The 18,797-nt window shown below is 37.0% G+C and overlaps 2 protein-coding genes across 2 annotated transcripts; one reads left to right on the top strand and one right to left on the bottom strand.

Annotated features, from left to right (window-relative positions):
* Window positions 1–7,718: 7,718 nt before the first annotated feature.
* CYP86A1 (cytochrome P450, family 86, subfamily A, polypeptide 1) lies at window positions 7,719–9,615 on the top strand. The gene has a single exon (XM_011084077.3). The coding sequence runs from the start codon at window positions 7,791–7,793 to the stop codon at window positions 9,351–9,353; it is 1,563 nt and encodes a 520-aa protein (XP_011082379.1). The 5' UTR covers window positions 7,719–7,790; the 3' UTR covers window positions 9,354–9,615.
* A 4,817-nt stretch (window positions 9,616–14,432) lies between these two features.
* LOC105165166 (protein OCTOPUS-like) lies at window positions 14,433–16,790 on the bottom strand. The gene is made up of 2 exons (XM_088882002.1): window positions 14,720–16,790; window positions 14,433–14,628 (listed from the first exon to the last, which is right to left on the bottom strand). Exon 1 carries the CDS (start codon window positions 16,515–16,517, stop codon window positions 14,799–14,801), a length of 1,719 nt encoding a protein of 572 aa, XP_088738128.1. The 5' UTR covers window positions 16,518–16,790; the 3' UTR covers window positions 14,433–14,628; window positions 14,720–14,798.
* Between the last annotated feature and the right edge of the window lie 2,007 nt (window positions 16,791–18,797).

Genomic DNA, 18,797 nt, shown 5'->3' on the forward strand with positions numbered 1-18,797 from the left:
ATCTTCTGCCCAATTTGGCCTGTGATCTCTACTTCTCGATCTGCCTCTGCGATCATGTCTCCTTTCAAAATTATGGGGGTTCTGCCTCCGAAAATACCCTTGTCGCACCAATCGCTCTATCTCATCTTTCAGTTGATAGCACTCCTCTGTATCATGCCCTCTCTCTCGATGAAACCGACAGTACTTGTTCGAGTTTCTTTTGGCTGGAGTAACCCTTGTATGCTTCGGCCACATCAATATCTTATCTTTTTCTACCATCATGAGAGCTTTGGCCCTGGTCATATTTAAAGGAGTATACCTGCTATATTTCGGCTGGTAAGGTGGTTCCTTTTCCCTCTCCTTTTTTGGTCGCATATCCCGATCTCTAGCGAATCTTCCATCTCTTGCCCGTTCTGTTGTAACTCTCCACTCCTCATCCTTCATTGCATTCATCTCCTCTTCATCAATATATTTTTGTGCCATTGCCATCAACTGCTCTGTATCTACGGGCGGGTCCCGTGCTAAAGCCGATGCAAAAACTCCTTTCTTCAATCCATGGATTAAGATACTAGTCATCATGTCTATCCTGAGATCCTGCACCTCCAACGTTTTGTTATTAAAACGTCCCATAAAATTTTTCAGACTTTCATTCTCTCCTTGACGGATGGTAAATAAATGCGTGGCCGATCTCTTCTGCTTTTTCTTGGAAGCAAAATGGAATGCGAATTTCTGCACCAAATGCTCATATGACTCTATACTACCAGGCGGCAAATTCGTAAACCATTCTTGAGCTTTCCCTGTCAATGTAGTAACGAATAGTTTAGCAACTATGGAACTTGCCTGCCCGTATAAATTCATTACCATGTCAAAAGCGGCTATATGTTCTTGTGGATCCCGTGTTCCATCATATTTTGGGAGGTCCGGCATCCTAAAACCGGGATTTACAGTTTCAATGAGGATCTGATTGGCGAAAGGTGAATTCCGATGATGTGCCACTATCTCTCCTCTCTTTTTAAGTTCGTCAATTTGCTTCCCTAGCAAAGCTATCTGTTTACTAACATTGTCTACCTCTGCTCGAGATATAGCTGGTCCTCTAGGACGACTTGGAGCCCTGCTACTGGACCCTACATCTGAAGGCAAGGGACCCTTCCGATTTGCTCCCGGTCGACTCATTCCTTCATTATCTCGGGCATCTTCTCCTTCTTGAAACAGCCTTTTTCCTGCCACTTCTCTTTCTAATGGAGTTGCCGTTCTTCGCTCGTAGGCCACCAGGGCTTTTCTCCCCGCCTCTTCCATCATCTGTTGCAGTTCCCGTCGTGTCAATTGTACCGTGCCCTCTCGACCGGTCATGGGAGTATCCATTTCTTGTCGGGATAGATGCACAATTGGTGGCGGATCTTCTGCCGGAGTTTCCATTTCTTAACTGTATTCGTATCCGTCACCTGACGTTCCCACAGACGGCGCCAAATGATCCGGCTCGAGAACTCAGCTTCTTTCCCAGCCAGCGATCTGCTCGGAGTACGTAGTTTAGAAGGTTTTCTGCAAGCAAGAAACGAACGTCACTTAGCCGGGATAAGTCCCGGCGGAGGTGCTCCGACGCTCAAGTTAGTTTGTGGTCTATGTGAGATAGCTCTCCAGGTTTAAATGAAGATAATTAGCTCAAGAACTCGCCCCAAAAAAAACTTACCTCTGCGCCCTGCGACCTCTTCCCTTATATATCCTGCTATCCAGTGATATCAGTAAGCTTATGCGTGTATCCACGTTCAGTGTCCACTATCCGTGAATGGTGTTTAAGCGTCCTCATTTTTAGGAGTCAAGTACGCTCATGTAACTACCAAGGGATTGACCCTTGGTCAAAGACCTTCAAATTGTGTAGACCGCTTTACCCTCGTCCGAAGGGCATATTGGTCTTTTATAATATCACCATCATCAAATATAAACTACGGTACCTGACACAGTAACTACGTCTCCAAAACTACATTCATTTTCTCACTAAAAAATTAATTACATATATTTATCTAGTAATAAGGGATGAAAATGAAAATCAAATCATTAAATTAGAATAAGAGAAACACTTACATTTGTGTGCACGTTAATTTTTAATTAAAATAATTAACTAATATTTAAAAAATATATTAACAAGATAACTATAAATATAAAAAAATTATGAGAATTTATTGAAAAAAGAAAAAAGAAATTAAACAATATTTTGTAGTTTGTTTTCATACGTCCCTTTGATTAACGTACATGTGTCAGCGTTGATGCATAGTAAACAAGCCCACAGTTGCACAACACAGCTCAAAAGTCTACTCAACCCTTCTTAAAAATCACGACAAATGAAAGGCATCGTGTGGCTGAATCCTTTTCCAGCTTTTGAAACAAAACTAATTTCTCAACTCAGGTTAACCGTTTTCCAACAACCCTTCTTATGATGTCTTTGAAACTCAGTAAAACAATAACTTCTCCATAGGAACAATGATCAGTTGTGCACAAGCTATGCAAAAGTACGTACACAGCGTTTGCTAGCTGTGGGTTAGGTGTATCTTAATTAGGTATGTAGTCTTACATGCAACATATTAATTGTTCGTTTTCTTAAGGTAATTAATATACATCTTTCAAAACCGCAAGGAAATATGACTTGATTTATTCGTACTTAGTGTTGTCGGTACACTCAACGCGTGTTCCAGGGTAAAAAAAAATGATTAGTTCGTGTATTATAGATTATGACGCCTTATATAGCACGCTAGATCAATATTAGTTACTACAATCAATTAAAATAAATGTGAAAGCTCAAGTATAGGAAGAATTCCATCTTTTTGTAGTGATTCAAATGTTAGTGATAAGAGAGTTGTAGTTATCACTATAACAAGTATTAGTGATCCGATATCAAGCGATAATTTTAAAGTTGAGAAAACTTTCTCCACATCAAGCAATGGATCCTGCATTAAGATTTGACTCCGCTCATTATCAAAGCTTTCATCTAACCCCATGAGAAACTGCATAACTTGAGTAGAAGTAACTAGATCTGTTATAGCTTTGTTGATGTTGCAAGTACATCCTCGGCAAGTGCATTTACGAAAGGGTGCGAGGCAAGTAAGCTCATTCTAGAGCTTCGTCAGCTTTGTGAGATAGGCAGTAAGTGACAAACATTCCTGCGAGATAAAAAAAATGTCTCTTTGTATCTGAAATACCATCGGTCCGTTGCTGCGACCATACCTCCTCTATAATGCAAGCCATAGCTCTCATGAAGAAACGGAGTACATGAATGCCTCCACAATATCCTTGAAATAAAATCCCAAATCCACGAAGTCACCATAGAATTGACACGTCTCCACTGTTCAAAAATTGCTGATCCAACAGTAGGTTGTGGAAAACTTCCATCAACGAAACTTAGTTTCATTTTCATGCCTAGAGAAACATAGACAGCACAACTCCAAGCCAAAAAATTTGATCCGTCCAGTGGAGACGAAGTCAAGGCTAAGCTCAAATGTCCAGAAGGATGTATGTATAGAGGATCCTTCTCAAATTGATTCAACTCTATTCCTCCAGTATTATGATTCATACCTGCTGCAGTAGCCTTTTTCGTCATGTTTACAGTTCATCAATTGCTTGCAATCAATCAACAACAAACCATATGCAAAGACCTTCACGAGGAAGGCTCTGATACCATGTAGAATTTCACAGTAAGAGAAGCAAAAAAAACTGAAACCTTGAACAAAAGAATTCATGGTGCGGAGCTCTCTGTTTATGCAGATGTTCATTTCTCTCAAAATTACAGACACCAAAGGGGAAGATGGTTTAAATACAATCCCAGTGGGATAACTAACTAACTGCCTCGTTGTCGACGTGGACCAATAGGCACCTGAATAAATTACTCAAGTGCCCTGTCAGCATAATAGGCACAAAAACTCTAATATAACAAAAGAACGTTGTTACTATGAAGAACGACTCTCTGTTCTTCATCTATCCAGCATCTAGATGCTTCATTGCAGAACCAGCAACATTGACAACCTGTGGAATCTCCTCAAACTCGCCTGATTCAACAGTGACAGCCTGCTGCACCTCCTCAAACTCGCCTGATTCGACAGCTATGACCATATTGGACGTCGAGAACTTTGGGATAGAATACTAAGTCTTGCACCTGCTCTTGAGGAAGAGCCTTGGCTACTGGTAGGTGATTTTAATTGCGTGCTCGAAAGCAGTGAAATTTGTGGCAATTTAGCTGAGGCTTAGACACCAATGGATGAATTCAGGGAATATTTAACTGAAGCTCGCTTCAATACTTTACCCAGCCACAACTTCAGTCTGGTTGCGCACAGCTTATGGAAACTCCTAGACAGCAGCTTCCAATCTACCAACTTTTGGCTTCCAAAAAAATAAAAAAATCTACAAATTTTTTATCAACACCTACATTTTGACCCTCTGTGATATATCAAAATATAAAAAATCTCCCTATGAAATTTTTAATAAAAAAATTACCCTTATATTATGAATAAATAATCACACAACCCCTTCGTCAATTTAAGCCTAGTTTTTTAAAAATAATTACTTAATACCCCTTCTAGTCAACCGGTCAACTAGATCTATTAATATATAATTATTATAATTTATAACTATTAAAATATATTTATAATATACATAATTATAATTTATAAAAAAATTTAAAATAATAATTATAACCCCCAACCCTTCACCTGCTTCACCCTCCCCTCCCCCCTCCCCCTTCCCCCCGCAATCCCCAACCCCGACCTCCTCCCCCCTCCCCTCCCCACCCCACACCGCCTGTCTGGGCGACTAGAGTGGAGGCCAACGCGATCGCTTTCGTTGTCGCCCAACACCGGAGGGTCGCGCCTTCCTCTTCAGAACCCTGCTGCCACTGCGTTTTTTTTAATATATAAATTAAATTTAAGTAATTTAATTAAAATAATAAATATATATTATTTAATTAAATAATTATTATATAAAATAATATTATATTATTAATAAATATTTATAATATTATATATATGAGAGAAAGGTAAAAATATGAAAACAAAACATATACTTTCATAGCCACTCAAAGCGCGTGCGGTCCAATTTCTGTACGGAGGGATTTTTTTTAATTTTATTTTATATTACAAGGGGTATTTGATACTTTAATTTTTATAGGAATTTTTTTAACATTTCTATTATTTTAAGTCTCTGGATTTTTTTCTTTTTACTCATCATATCAATTATAATTATTACACTTTTATTTAGCGTACAATCATATTTTTAAAAAATATCTCGTCTGAAAAAAAAAATTCATCTATTTTATTTATTTATTTTGTTTATGGGAGGGAAACACAAGCTCGGATTTGTTTTGGGCTATTACTTAATTACAGAATATGACAGTTGTAGGAGGTAAAGAAACTTGTTCTATTATAATTTTCTTTTTTAAGAAGATGTATTATAATGTTTGACGCTTCATACAATTTTTATTGGCAATTATTATACAAGGATCTCTTTGTCATATTAAAAATGTTAAAAAAAATTTTATAAAAAATAAAATATTAATTACACCTTCTGAGATATAAAAAGAAATTAGAAAATCCTTCGAGGGTAGAGTTGGTAGTACACGTCATTAATTGTGAGTACTAGTCTGAAAATTATATTTTTTAAACAATTTTGCCCTCCCAATTAAAGATATATAACGTTATATAATATATATAATTTAATAAATCTTAAAATAATATATGAATATTTCATTAATAATAAAATATTTATATATTATTTTAAGATTTGAAATAATATTTCTTTAATAATATAATTAAATTAATTATAATTAATTTTAAAAAAGAGGCAGCAACTGCAAAGGACGGTGTGGTCACACCTTCCGTGGCCTCCTGACCCCCGTCGCCCAACGAGGGCGATCATCGTTGACAATCACTGCGAGGGCGACGACTCGACCTCTAGGGGACCGCGTTGCCCTCCGCCTTTGGGCGACACCTTTGCCGAGTCACCCAAACTTGAAATTTGTTTTAGCGATGGCATCATTGTTGCCCCATCTGCAGGGGATGGCGAGGGGATTAGGGGAGGGGGTGAGGTGGTCGTGTGGTGGAAGTTGGGGGGTGGGATGGGGTCGGAGGTGATTATATCTTTATAAAATAATAATTTTATTTTTATAAATTATACTGAACAATTTAAAAATCATAGAAAAGTATCCATTATTTGAAATAATGAAATCGAAATACATAAAAATAATTTATAGTTGAGATTAATATATGTTCATAATCTGCAATGAATTTATATAATTATAAATGTTAGTATTGCGTTGATGTAACTATCATCATACATTGTTGAACAATATGAGTTAATCGGGCGATCAAAATTCAGATCAAACCGTTAGAGATAATCAAACTTACAGAAAAATATATTTGGTAAAGTTTTAGACTTATTTAATTAAGGATGTCGAAATATCGTACTCGAATCATAAGAGTAATCATTCAAGACAGTGTATCGTTGAATCAGACCTTGTAATTTTAAATCATACCGTCTGATATGATCTAATGTACACAGTCTGATATGCAATCGAGTGCCCGGATTTTATGATATCATAATTATTGTTTGAACTTTTTTATCTCATTATATATATAATAAAATAATAATAAAAATAATTAAAATTGTTCAACCATCATCATTATTATTATTATTATTGTTAGATTAATTCATAGAAAATTCTAAATTTTGACATAAATGTATAAGTAATAAAATAGATTGCGTAATGCATAGTATGTATCTCGATATAAATATAAAACTCAACAATTGATAAAAAGCATAAGTGAACTACCTATCAATTAAAAAAAGTATAACACAATACGAATATATTGAAATATGACAAAATTTATGTCTCATATTAAATAATAATTTTAATTATAAAAAGTATTATCATTTACTAAGTTGTTGATTAAATTTATTTTTGTAGAAATATTAAATGTATAAATAAAAGTACCATAATTTATTATTATCTAATATATTTATGAAATTGATTAATAATTATAATATACGGTCAATTTTGAATATAAAATTGATAAAGTATTGAATATGAAATTAAATATACAAAATTTTAAAAATAAAAATCCTCGCGAGCTGATGAACACAGAGATTTGAGCTCGAGCTCAAACTGGCTCGACTCGAACTCGAATTTTTCGAGCTTGAGTTGAGCTCAAAATCATACCGACTCATAAAGCTCACGAGCCGGCTCGACTCATCTACCACCTCTATATTATACTGGCAATATGTATACACAAAGTAAATTATGAGTCATATATGTGATATGCATACACAAAGTGAAGTATAACATCAACTTATGATAAAATATCTGAATTCAAATTATCAAGTTCTATATTGTCTCCACCACCCCCCATTACTTCTTCCCGACTTTGTAACTAAAAATTTATATTTTCCCACACCCAATAAATTATATATCACTCCTATCTTACAATAATTAATTATTTTTAGAAATATATATTAATCACATATTAAAAAGTAATTAATTTATTAGATAATTATTAAAATATAATGAAATTAGAATTGCTAATAACCTTGGCTCAAAAGAAGGACGTGCATGACTATAACGTATGGAAATTCCTCTCCTTAGTATCAAACCAAACAGCGACCTCTCCTCCTTCATTCCTACCGACTCTCTCCTAATTCTCTCTCTTAATATCACTCTTTGTGTATATAAACTCACTATCCTTCTCACCTTTCTCATTCACTTCAAATCTTTCACTCCTTTCTCACCAGAAAGTTAAACCCTCTTAATACATATCACAACTGCTCTCTCCCTGGAAATGGACACTGTACTGTTTTTCTTCAGTCTTGCCGCTGCAACATCTGCTTATCTGCTATGGTTTTGGCTGCTAGCAAGAACGCTCAACGGCCCCAAGGCTTGGCCGCTGGTCGGCAGCCTCCCTCATCTATTCATGAACAGGAGGCGCATCCATGACTGGATAGCCAGTAACCTCCGAGCCACGGGGCCTGCTGCGACATACCAAACCTGCACAATTGCCATCCCCTTTTTCGCTTGTAAACAAGGCTTCTATACGGTCACGTGTCACCCCAAAAACATTGAGCATATTCTTCGAACCCGGTTCGATAACTACCCGAAAGGCCCTACCTGGCAGACCGCCTTCCATGATCTGCTAGGGCAAGGTATATTCAACAGTGATGGAGAAACATGGCTGATACAGAGAAAGACTGCTGCTCTTGAGTTCACTACTCGGACCCTTCGCCAAGCCATGGCCCGGTGGGTGAACCGGACTATTAGGACCCGTCTTTGGATCATCCTGGAGAAGGCTGCCAAACATCACACCTCGGTCGACTTGCAAGACTTGTTGCTTCGTCTAACTTTTGACAACATATGTGGGCTGACATTTGGTAAAGACCCGGAGACTCTATCCCCAGATTTACCTGAAAATCCATTCGCAATTGCATTTGATTCCGCAACTGAAGCAACTCTCCAGCGATTACTCTACCCGGGATTTCTCTGGAGGTTGAAAAAAATTCTAGACGTTGGGGCTGAAAAGAGGTTGAGAAAAAGCCTACAGATTGTGGAAAACTACATGACTGAGGCTCTGGATGCCCGAAAAGAGACCCCATCCGACGATCTCTTGTCCCGGTTCATGAAGAAGAGAGACGCTGATGGGAACCTGTTTCCATGCTCAGTCCTCAAGCGCATTGCCCTCAACTTTGTTCTCGCCGGACGTGACACGTCCTCAGTCGCTCTCAGCTGGTTTTTCTGGCTCGTCATGAACACAGCTCGTGTTGAAGAAAAGATCATCCATGAAATTTCTGCAGTTTTACAAGAAACTCGCGGCAAAGACACGGATAAATGGGTTGAAGAGCCTCTGACGTTTGATGAAGCCGATAGATTGGTTTATCTCAAAGCTGCCCTGGCTGAAACACTGCGTTTATATCCCTCGGTTCCGGAGGACTTCAAATACGTCGTGTCAGATGATGTTTTGCCTGATGGGACTGTTTTGCCGGCAGGTTCCACAGTCACATATTCCATATATTCAGTTGGGAGGATGAAGAGTATTTGGGGCGAAGATTGCTTAGAGTTTAAGCCCGAGCGATGGCTCTCGCCCGGCGGGGATCGGTTCGAGCCACCAAAGGATGCGTATAAGTTCGTGGCCTTCAATGGTGGACCCAGGACCTGCTTAGGCAAAGACTTGGCTTACCTGCAAATGAAGTCAGTAGCCTCTGCTGTGCTCCTCCGTTACAGACTTTCCTTGGTTCCTGGTCATCGGGTGGAGCAGAAGATGTCTTTGACTCTGTTCATGAAGAATGGGCTTAAAGTTTATTTAAAGCCTCGCGAACTGGATGCGCAACCAAAAGCTGCCGTGTCTGCATAGACTAATTAAGACGGTGTGGGACATAAATCAAGTGTGGGTTCGAATTTTCCTCAAGAAGAATGATATGTGGAATGCGATGAGGCGTGTGCTGATATCGAAGCAGTATAATGTTGGTCATTTTTAACTTTGTTTCTACTCCTAAAAAATGTTTGTTTTGTTTGGGTACTTGTTTACGATACTGTTGTGCACATATGTATTAGTAACTCCAAAGGTACAATAATTGCATATGATTGTATTTTAGTAGACATTCAATTTCCAGGGATTTGGATGGTCCGATGTTGAACCCAAATTTAGTTTGAAAAGAAAAAAGATCATATTTTCTGTTATCATTTATAATCATAGGCTTCCGTCGCTAGGAAACAAAATTAACTGCAACAACAACAAATGTTTCGACAACCAAACAGACCCGCAATCTTCGTTTAAGTTGTAAATCACATCTCATAATAGGAAAGTTCTAGTTCGAACTCAACTCTTCTAAATTTACACCAATTATATAATAAATGTGATGGGGTAGTAGTCCCTTGACACATAAAAGGATGAAAATATCCTTCAAATCCCATGAAAATTGCAAAAGAGGACAAGATACCCGTGTAAACCTGTGAGTCGGTCGTTCGACCTGACCCGACTGATAAGCTGTTGGATCATCTGACACATATATATCCAGATCCTGCCACGTGGAGCCATTTCATACGGTATGATAAACTATAAATACCGCCAATCATAAACATTTATGGCATGTGCAATTAATGCTATTTCGACCCAATTAGTTCTTCTAGATCGAATTCGACCCCACTTTTTAACTTAAGTATCGGAGGGCTTTAGCTGAGAGCATTCCAACAAGTTTAACGTGTTCTCTATTCTCAAGATCCACTTATAAAAATCTGGAAGAGGGATTTAGGCGATCCACAGTCACGACCCGACCCGAATCTAGCGACCTGCATCATTTTGGGGCCGCCCATGGGAAATTGAGAACAAGTGGGACCAATATAGAGGGATAATCCAGGAGAGATCGACGTGTTGAGGAGGAGACATCGTTAAGGGATGACGAACAAGTCCTACATTTAAGGCGAGCTAATTTATAGCGAATGATCAAAGAAGCTAGTAAAACAATCATAGTGGAGTACGAAAGGAGGACAGTGACCCCTCATAGAGAGAGAGCAAGACGGCAGTTGTTCAAAGGACACAAAGTTGAAGTGGAATATGATTGAGTAACATCAAGGATACCTGAGAAAGGTCCCAAAAGGACAATGTCGAATGAGGTAACAAGGAAAAGTGTAGTCTCACGACAACTTGGCATTTCGCGAGCTGAGGTTGACAGTGTTAGTCGTCAGATTGAGAAATTGCGACAACAGATTGAGGAGCTAAAGAAACAAGGGGAAAACTATATCTCTCAAAATTAGAAGATATAGAAACAACGAGAAACTATAGTTGGGGGAGTGTTGTGCAGGCATTTTTATATCGCGAATTATGCAATGCAAGCACAAAAGGCAAAGCGGCAATTGGTGGCGCGCTACAATTGCTGCAGGTAAAATTTACTTAATAACTCTTACACAATTTTTTTGCTATTAATATTAATTAATAATACATACTTGTATTGTTCGTGCAGATTTGGGCATGGTCACAGATTACTCCACTTTGCCCTGGACTTGGTGCCCAGCGACTATTTATGGACCAAGTCCAATGGATAACAATCGCTGGCTCCCAGCAGCACCATATGGAGCTACTTGGAATTGTCAGCACACTTTCACCCGAACAGTACGGGGAACTGTCCGGGTCATAAGAGAAATACTGGATGAGATGCAGGCGGATCAGGTAACTTATTTTCAATATTATACGTACATTTATAGCGTGAATTAAATACGTATTAATTTACATCTTTTTGTTTATTACACTTCATATGACAGCCGTATGACATGGACTCGGATGTCATTATGGCTTACGCCGATGAATTGAACCCCCAGTTGTCGAGGTCATCATGTCCATTGATATTCTACGTCATAGTTGAAATGCATCGTCTCGAACGAATTATTTGTCAATTCGGGATGAGGCAAAATGTATCAGAATCGACGGATACTCGGGATATGAACCTCCATCAAATTTCCCGTAAAAATCACACGAGCGCAGATTGATACCTGCAACACATACAATATATCACTAGATGACAAAGACGATATGACACGGTTGTACAGAGGCCACCTATTTTCAATAGAAGGAAAACAGAACGAGGTTATTGGGAATGGTACTACAACATAACAAGAAATTTCGTATCATCCTCTACTGATAGACATGTGGAAAGCGGGTACCAACCTGGAGAAGCACCTATGTTGCAAGTTGTGGTATGTTAGTATATAATATTACATATTTTATTTTAAATTTTTTTTAACAACACAAGACTCATTACTTTTCTACAATTTTCAAGTAAATGAGGTGAATGCCCTTGAAACTTTATGTCAATCTAGATCACTAAATATTGAAGGGTATAGTCAATTGGTGGATAGATTTGAACATGGGCTACATATTATCAAGGAAGCTATAACCCAACAGCCACAACAAATTGCTTCTCCATCCGATGTTGTGGGTATGCTCCCACAACATCCCATAGGCAAAGAAGAAGTTCTAGCCGAATGTCTACTGGTTCAGTTGAAGGTCATGATATTGGGGTGGATATAGCTGGTCCTTCTACAGTATATACACCTCAAGATTGTTACGTGCCTCAACCGCCTCAAGATTATTACATGCCTCAACCGTCTGAAGGCGAATGGTTTCAATCAACTCCATATATGTCAAACCAAACACAAAATTATTCTCTTGACCTTAGTCTTGGTATTAATTAACCATATGCACAAGGATACAATTTTCACCAATTCCATTTTCATCATTTGGTACATTTCGTGACAATGTGGAGTCTAGTTCCGTAATATCAAGTCGGTTCGGTGGTGATAAAAATGAGGCATAAAATGAGTCAGTGCAAAATGTGGACAAGGAAATAAGAAGACCTCGGCGTCAACGCAACAGACGCAATTGTGGAATGGGTGGACATTTTTGACATTTGAAATTGAATAGTTCATTGTAATTTTTTATAATTGTACAAAAATATACACTATTACATTTGTACACTTAATTGTAATTTTTTAAATTAATACAATATTAATTTTATAATTTTTTGAATTTTAATATGTTATTAAAAATTAATTATATATAATTAAATTATACAAAAGTATTTAAACAAAAAAAGAAGGAAAAACAGCAAGTCGGTATTGTAAATCACGACTTGGTGTCGTGATTAGTGATCGCGATTTGGCTGTTGTTTGCATTATTTTAATAGGATTAAATGACGTTAAATCACGACTCGTCATATTTTTATTAATAAAAAATTAAATAACTCCAAAAGTTAGGTCCAAGTTGTGCACTCTAATCAGGTCAGGCCGATATGCGGTTTTCTCCTTATTCAATAGTAAGATAGAAATCATGTTTTGGAGAATATAAAGTAATGATATGTGGATAACGTGTGTTAATTGTAAAAGTTTTATTTTATGGTGTTGATATGTATATATGTATAAGTTCGAGTATGAGAAGTCAATTGTGCTTCTGGTTATGATGAGGAGAAAATCGTAGTTCCCTCAGAATGTGCTATACGAAGTATGTCGCCGATGAAATACGGTATTATCCATTGAATGTAATATTTAGTACAAGTCATTATAGACTCTCATTACCTAGTATCAATGTTCTCGACTTGAAACGTGTTAGACCAATCTATGGAAATTGATTTCATAATTATCATTCATTGTGCAACCCAACTATATAGATTTTTCAACTGGTTTATGGACATTTATTGTAAAGTCAAAACACTATTTAGCATAAACAGTAAGCACAACAAACATATAATGCGAAGGATGTATACTTACTATATTCATGAAGATAATATTAATTTAATAAAAATTGTTGAATAATTATCAAAATCTTAAATCCAATCGATTTTTTGATCTCTTATTTCAACAATCTGTTGATAAGGTGCAAAACGGAGTTTTTTCATTTTCTTGAGTTTCCTTTCTTTTATTTTTGTTTTCATTTTTTAATTACTCTTGACATGTCCCTAACAAATCAAAATATTTGTTGCAACTACCATTAATTTTTTAATTTTTCTTCTAATTTTCTAATTTATAAATTGTTAAATTTTATTGTGAGTTGTTAATTAAAACGAATCTACTTTGAAATTTTTAAAAATTTCTTATATGATAAATAATTTGTTAACTAATGCTACTAAGATATATATTACGCGGTTCGGTTTTCGATCGAATTCTTAAAACATTGCTAATGCCCTTCCTTAGCCCATGTAGGAGGTATGCATCACAATCTGCTCACTTCTGACAGTCAAATGCAATTTTCAGAAAGACTGAAAGACCAAACATTCAGGTGGAGAATACACTAGTTTCTGGAATGCATCACCAAGCCAAACATCAGTTAAGCGCCAAGAACCAAGAACTATCACAGAGACAAATGGCCAGAAAGAGGTCGATGGACGCATGGGACTTTAGAATATACTTCAACGGACAATTCAAACGCATGGAAGCCTATAAGAAAAATAACTGCGAGAGAGAAAAGGGTCCACCTAAGATGCAAACTCTTGCTAGCATGTGTGTATCTCAACCTTATGCATAAGACCGACTGCCTGACATCATAACTACAACTCTAGATTCAATAAAGCAGATTAAATGAAATGTCTACTCGAGAATAAGTTTCGTCATTGTCACCATAAGTTTCGGCACCGAAGATTAGTTAGAACACTTAATTCTACTGGCATTTCCATAAATTGCATCCTTGAAACTTGTGAAAATTGTAGTAATAAATCATTGATAACAGCTATTTCCATTTAAGTGAACAGCCCTTTTATCGATTGCAGCAGAAATTGTACAACATTTAATAGGCTGAATTTAATCTTTATCTGCCATGCCACAAATGGTGTAATATGTCCAAGATTATAAGATGATGGCTATCCTTAAACTTACATGAACTAAGGCAAGCTGCAGTCCAATGCCAACTCACAAGCGGCAAACTTGATCCCCAAGCAGACACACAAGCTAGCTTAAACCAAATGCTCTAAACTCAACTGTCTATCTGCTAGAATCTTAACAATATTTGGCAGAATACAAGGTATATGCAGCCTCTAGTAGGTTATAACGACACTTCTTTCTCTCTATATTTCTTGTCAATCCAAAACCTCCTGCACATGTGCAGTAAACTACGCTTTTCCTAGCAGAAGAAGAACGAGAGGCCACTGAAATAAACAAACGAAACAAAATGAAGGATCTGCTATTATGTTAAGTAATAAAAACCATTAAAAACAGTTATCTGGTAGTATTACATACTTTGTTGCATAAGAGGAAGGTAACATCCATATGGTTCACAAGTTGATGTTCTTGCCAAGAACAATTTGTCTACCTTCAGTCAGTTTAATTGCAAAACATGCCCAGCAACAGAGTGTGAATTCTGTAGCTTGAATTTTCCAGACTTACTATTCCTCAGGCTCCTCAATGGTGTCATGTAGAAAGGTGTTACCCCACTGTCGAGGTCAGCAGAAGAATGTTTAGCACTCATGTTTCTTTCCAGCTTAAAATCCTCCCTCCCCATGTAAGCATATCCACCTGCATTATCAACACTCCTCCTAGGATTTAATCCTGTGACATCACATGAATTTCTGGAACCAACAACACTACTGCTGCGTGTAAGCTTCCAACCACCATCTCTTACATGTTCACCAGCCTCCGTCCCTGGCTTGTCACTGGCTTCATCAATAAAATGGTCCATTATATTTCCTGCAAAGGTCTCACAGACATTCTCACTATTCTTGTGTCTGAAACCAAACACATTACAAACTCTACGCCATCTAACAGACTTTTTCGCCTGCATACTCAAGTTACCAACATCTTCAATAGCAGCGGCGTTTCTAGTTATGGATCCAAACTTTTCCAAACCCTCGTCCCGGCTAGAACTCAAATGCCAATCTTTCAACTCCTTTTCTGTAATCACCAATTTAACATTCGCAGGAGATGCTCCACGATCATCCAAACTGATCACTTTCTTCCCAAAACTCCGAACAGAGCTTGACCGGTCAAAGCTACTTCCCCTCATGGAAGAGGAGGAATCTGAGTTTGAGTTGCCTGAACCTGAAGCCCCAGAGCTACTCTCGTCCTCTACTATTGAATGCATCGGCCCATCAACTGACAACCTATGATTCTCAAACCTATTCATATTCCCCAAAATGCCATTCTCAACAACAGAAAACATTGGAGCAAGCCTCGGAATTGTCCTTGCTATCATATACCCATCCCAGGAAGCCCTCGGCTCCTCAAATGAAATCCGACAAGCATCAACCGAATACCTGGGTTCCGTATCACACGATCTTCTCCCCACAGTCTCAGAATGATTTTCCCCCAATTCTCTCTCATCCTGAAACAACTTAAGAGTCCCATTGTCGCCGGCCACGCTCTTGCCTTTGCTGCTATTATTGACCTTCTTTTTCTTATCATTCTTTTGCCTCCACTTCCGCAATTTCTTACTGAAAAGTGAAGCCGCCCCAAAGAAACTCCCAGCGATTTCTTTCAGATCTTTAGATTTCTTTATCTTATTCTGAAATTCAAGATCTATATATTCTTTCATAGTCTTAAAGTCTCCATCTTCAAATTCCGCATCACTGTCTACACAATCCATATTCATTTCCCCCAATTTGTTACTCAAAACCCTACTCTCGTCGTGATTTTTCTTCGATTCGACCACAGTGTAAGTGACTCTCGACAGCCCCACATTCTTCGACTCGACCTTCGCCTCACTTTCGGATCCACTCCTTACATCGTCTGCATCGAAAAGATTAGAAAGCGAACTCCGACCTGCGACGACGTCGCAGGATCTACGCCTCGGCTCGTTCAAGGCACTCGAAGAAGCTTCGCATTTCGAAAACGAAACCACTGACCTGCACCTGCGGAGCTCAGGCGACGCGACATTCATGGCGGAAGAAGCGTCAAGACCAGATAGCCGCTCGCGGAGGCATGAGGCGCAGATTCCTGTGATGGGTTCGTCAGGATGACGGTAACAGGGGGAACGACGGCGAGTGGTACGGATCCCGGAGCGGATTCGCGCCCGGGATCGGGAGTCGGCTCTAAGCGGCATTGGAGTGAGAATGTGGAATTAATGCATTTACAGATATACTGCAGTGTATGTGTGCGTGTGAAAATGAGGTAAGTGCGAGTGATGACGACTAAGTTGGAGCGTGTAAGTCTGCCTCAAAACTGAGATATAGATATGTGCAGACGAAGACAGAGAGAGGGGCAGGGGATAGAAAGGTATCCAAGGAAAGAGAAGGATGGTAACGAGGCGAAGACAAGAACCCTCGATAAACCCTCCATTAAGTAATTATTTGTCTGAGCAAGAAATTGGACATCATGTGTACAAAAATTAATGCAGATCATTATGTTATGTGTCGAATCATATTCTCGTGTAGGGATAATAATGGGTATGGGTCACAAACACGAATTCGGACCCAACCATTCTGTTTTCATATGAAGTTCGAGTGTTTTGTTTTGTGTTTTGGAGATAGAGAAAGAAAAATAAAGATAAATAAGTGTGTTTTGAAAATAAATACTTATGTTTGAATTTTTGTTTTGAGATAATTAAAAATATTTTAAAATAAGTGGTGTAGATTTGACGTTGGGATTTGGGACACAAAAATCACTATTTATTGTCAAATCATATCTTTTTTATATATCTTTTATATATAAATATGTATATATATAAATATTGTATTTTTAATATTGTATTTTTTGGAGACAAAAATCATTATTTACTGTCAAATCATGTCTTTTTTATATTATATATTAATGTATATATATTATATATAAAAAAATTAAAAAATAAAAAACATACCGATAAAGTGTAAAAACACAAAAATAAATATTAAGTGTGTTATATCTTATATTGAAAAAAGCAAAAACATAAAACCAAACAAAGCCTTATTTCGGATCGGTTTTAAGATTGTAGTTGAGTGTTTTGAGTTTTGATATTTGGACCTGGACTGAAACAAACTCCTGTAGAATTTTGATACACTTTTTATATATTTTATATGAGAAAAAATGTGAATTTTGATACACTCTCATGCGTATGAAAATAAACAAAAAAAAATCTATAAAAAATAAAATAACAAATTATTTCATATTTTTTAAAAAATAAAATAAATTATTTCTCTATCTAAATTATTGATACGAGGCGATTTGCTTCGTTTCTGAAAACATAAAGGGTTTAATATGCTAATTCTTTTTTCTCAGAGGTATTTACTCATTTTACATATCAGAGGGAGTAAATTGCATTTAATCTATTTATATGTATTTATATGGAACATATTTATATGTATATAGAAAACTATGTTTATGTATACTATTTATAAGAGATAATTATGTTTTGATTACACAAATCTTCCCTATCTTATGCATAATTACAGAAACCATCCATAACAATAAAAAAAAATAGTAGTAATTTGTGTAATGATGCTAAAATTTTTAGGGGTGTGTGTAACTTTTTAAAAAAAAATTAAAAGGTAATTTGCGTAAATGATATTATTATTTTAATAAGTGTATGTATAATTATCTAAAAAACAAAAATAATTTATAATAAATTATAAATAGAAGAATTTAAATATAATTATCCCTTCTTATAATAGTATGGGGACTAGAGTAATCACCTTTACTTTACAAAATGTATATCGATTAAATACACGCAAGAATGCTTTTACAAAAAAGCAACATTCTTTCTTTTCAATTATTCAGTCGGTAATATTCTATTTACGCATATTTAAAATTAATTTACCTTTATATATTCTCCTTGAATTAATTTAATTAGATTAAATTAATTTGTTTCTTGTCGAATTAATTCGAAATTAATTCGATCAATTCCATAATGATTTGTATGTGACACTTTTGGTTCACCCTCAACTAGACTTGAACATTTTGTCCAACACAAATAATTAATTAAATCTAATTTAATTAATTATTTTCAATCAACCATCAATCAGAAACACTGGTGACCATGGGTGGTCATCTAGCACTTGTCCCTGGCACAAAGACTGAGTGAATGTTAGCGTGAACATTTACACTCTCGAGTTCCATACAAGTGTCGACCATCTCCCGGCCTTAGTTTAGGGCATGCAAGTGGGCGTCGGTTCCCATCCTAGACCAGACAACTATGCTGAATACTTGAGATGCGTTTACTCATTTGATCGACAAATAAAACCATTTCTTATTCGACCAATCACTATAGCCATAGACTTAGAGATTCAAAACAATCTGAGAGTGCATAGGAGATATATCCATAATATACTGATAGGGAACGGGTTCTATCTTGAATCCGCCATCCTCACTATATACTCCAACTACACTAGATAAGGCTTATAACGATCAC

The sequence above is a fragment of the Sesamum indicum genome, linkage group LG6, assembly GCF_026168435.1.
Source record: "Sesamum indicum cultivar Baizhima isolate 11 linkage group LG6, ASM2616843v1, whole genome shotgun sequence".
NCBI classification, from domain to species: domain Eukaryota; kingdom Viridiplantae; phylum Streptophyta; class Magnoliopsida; order Lamiales; family Pedaliaceae; genus Sesamum; species Sesamum indicum.

Excerpts from the sequence above, each read along its gene's own strand:
- CYP86A1 (XM_011084077.3), top strand. The coding sequence starts at position 7,791 with ATGGACACTGTACTGTTTTTCTTCAGTCTTGCCGCTGCAACATCTGCT.
- LOC105165166 (XM_088882002.1), bottom strand. The coding sequence starts at position 16,517 with ATGCCGCTTAGAGCCGACTCCCGATCCCGGGCGCGAATCCGCTCCGGG.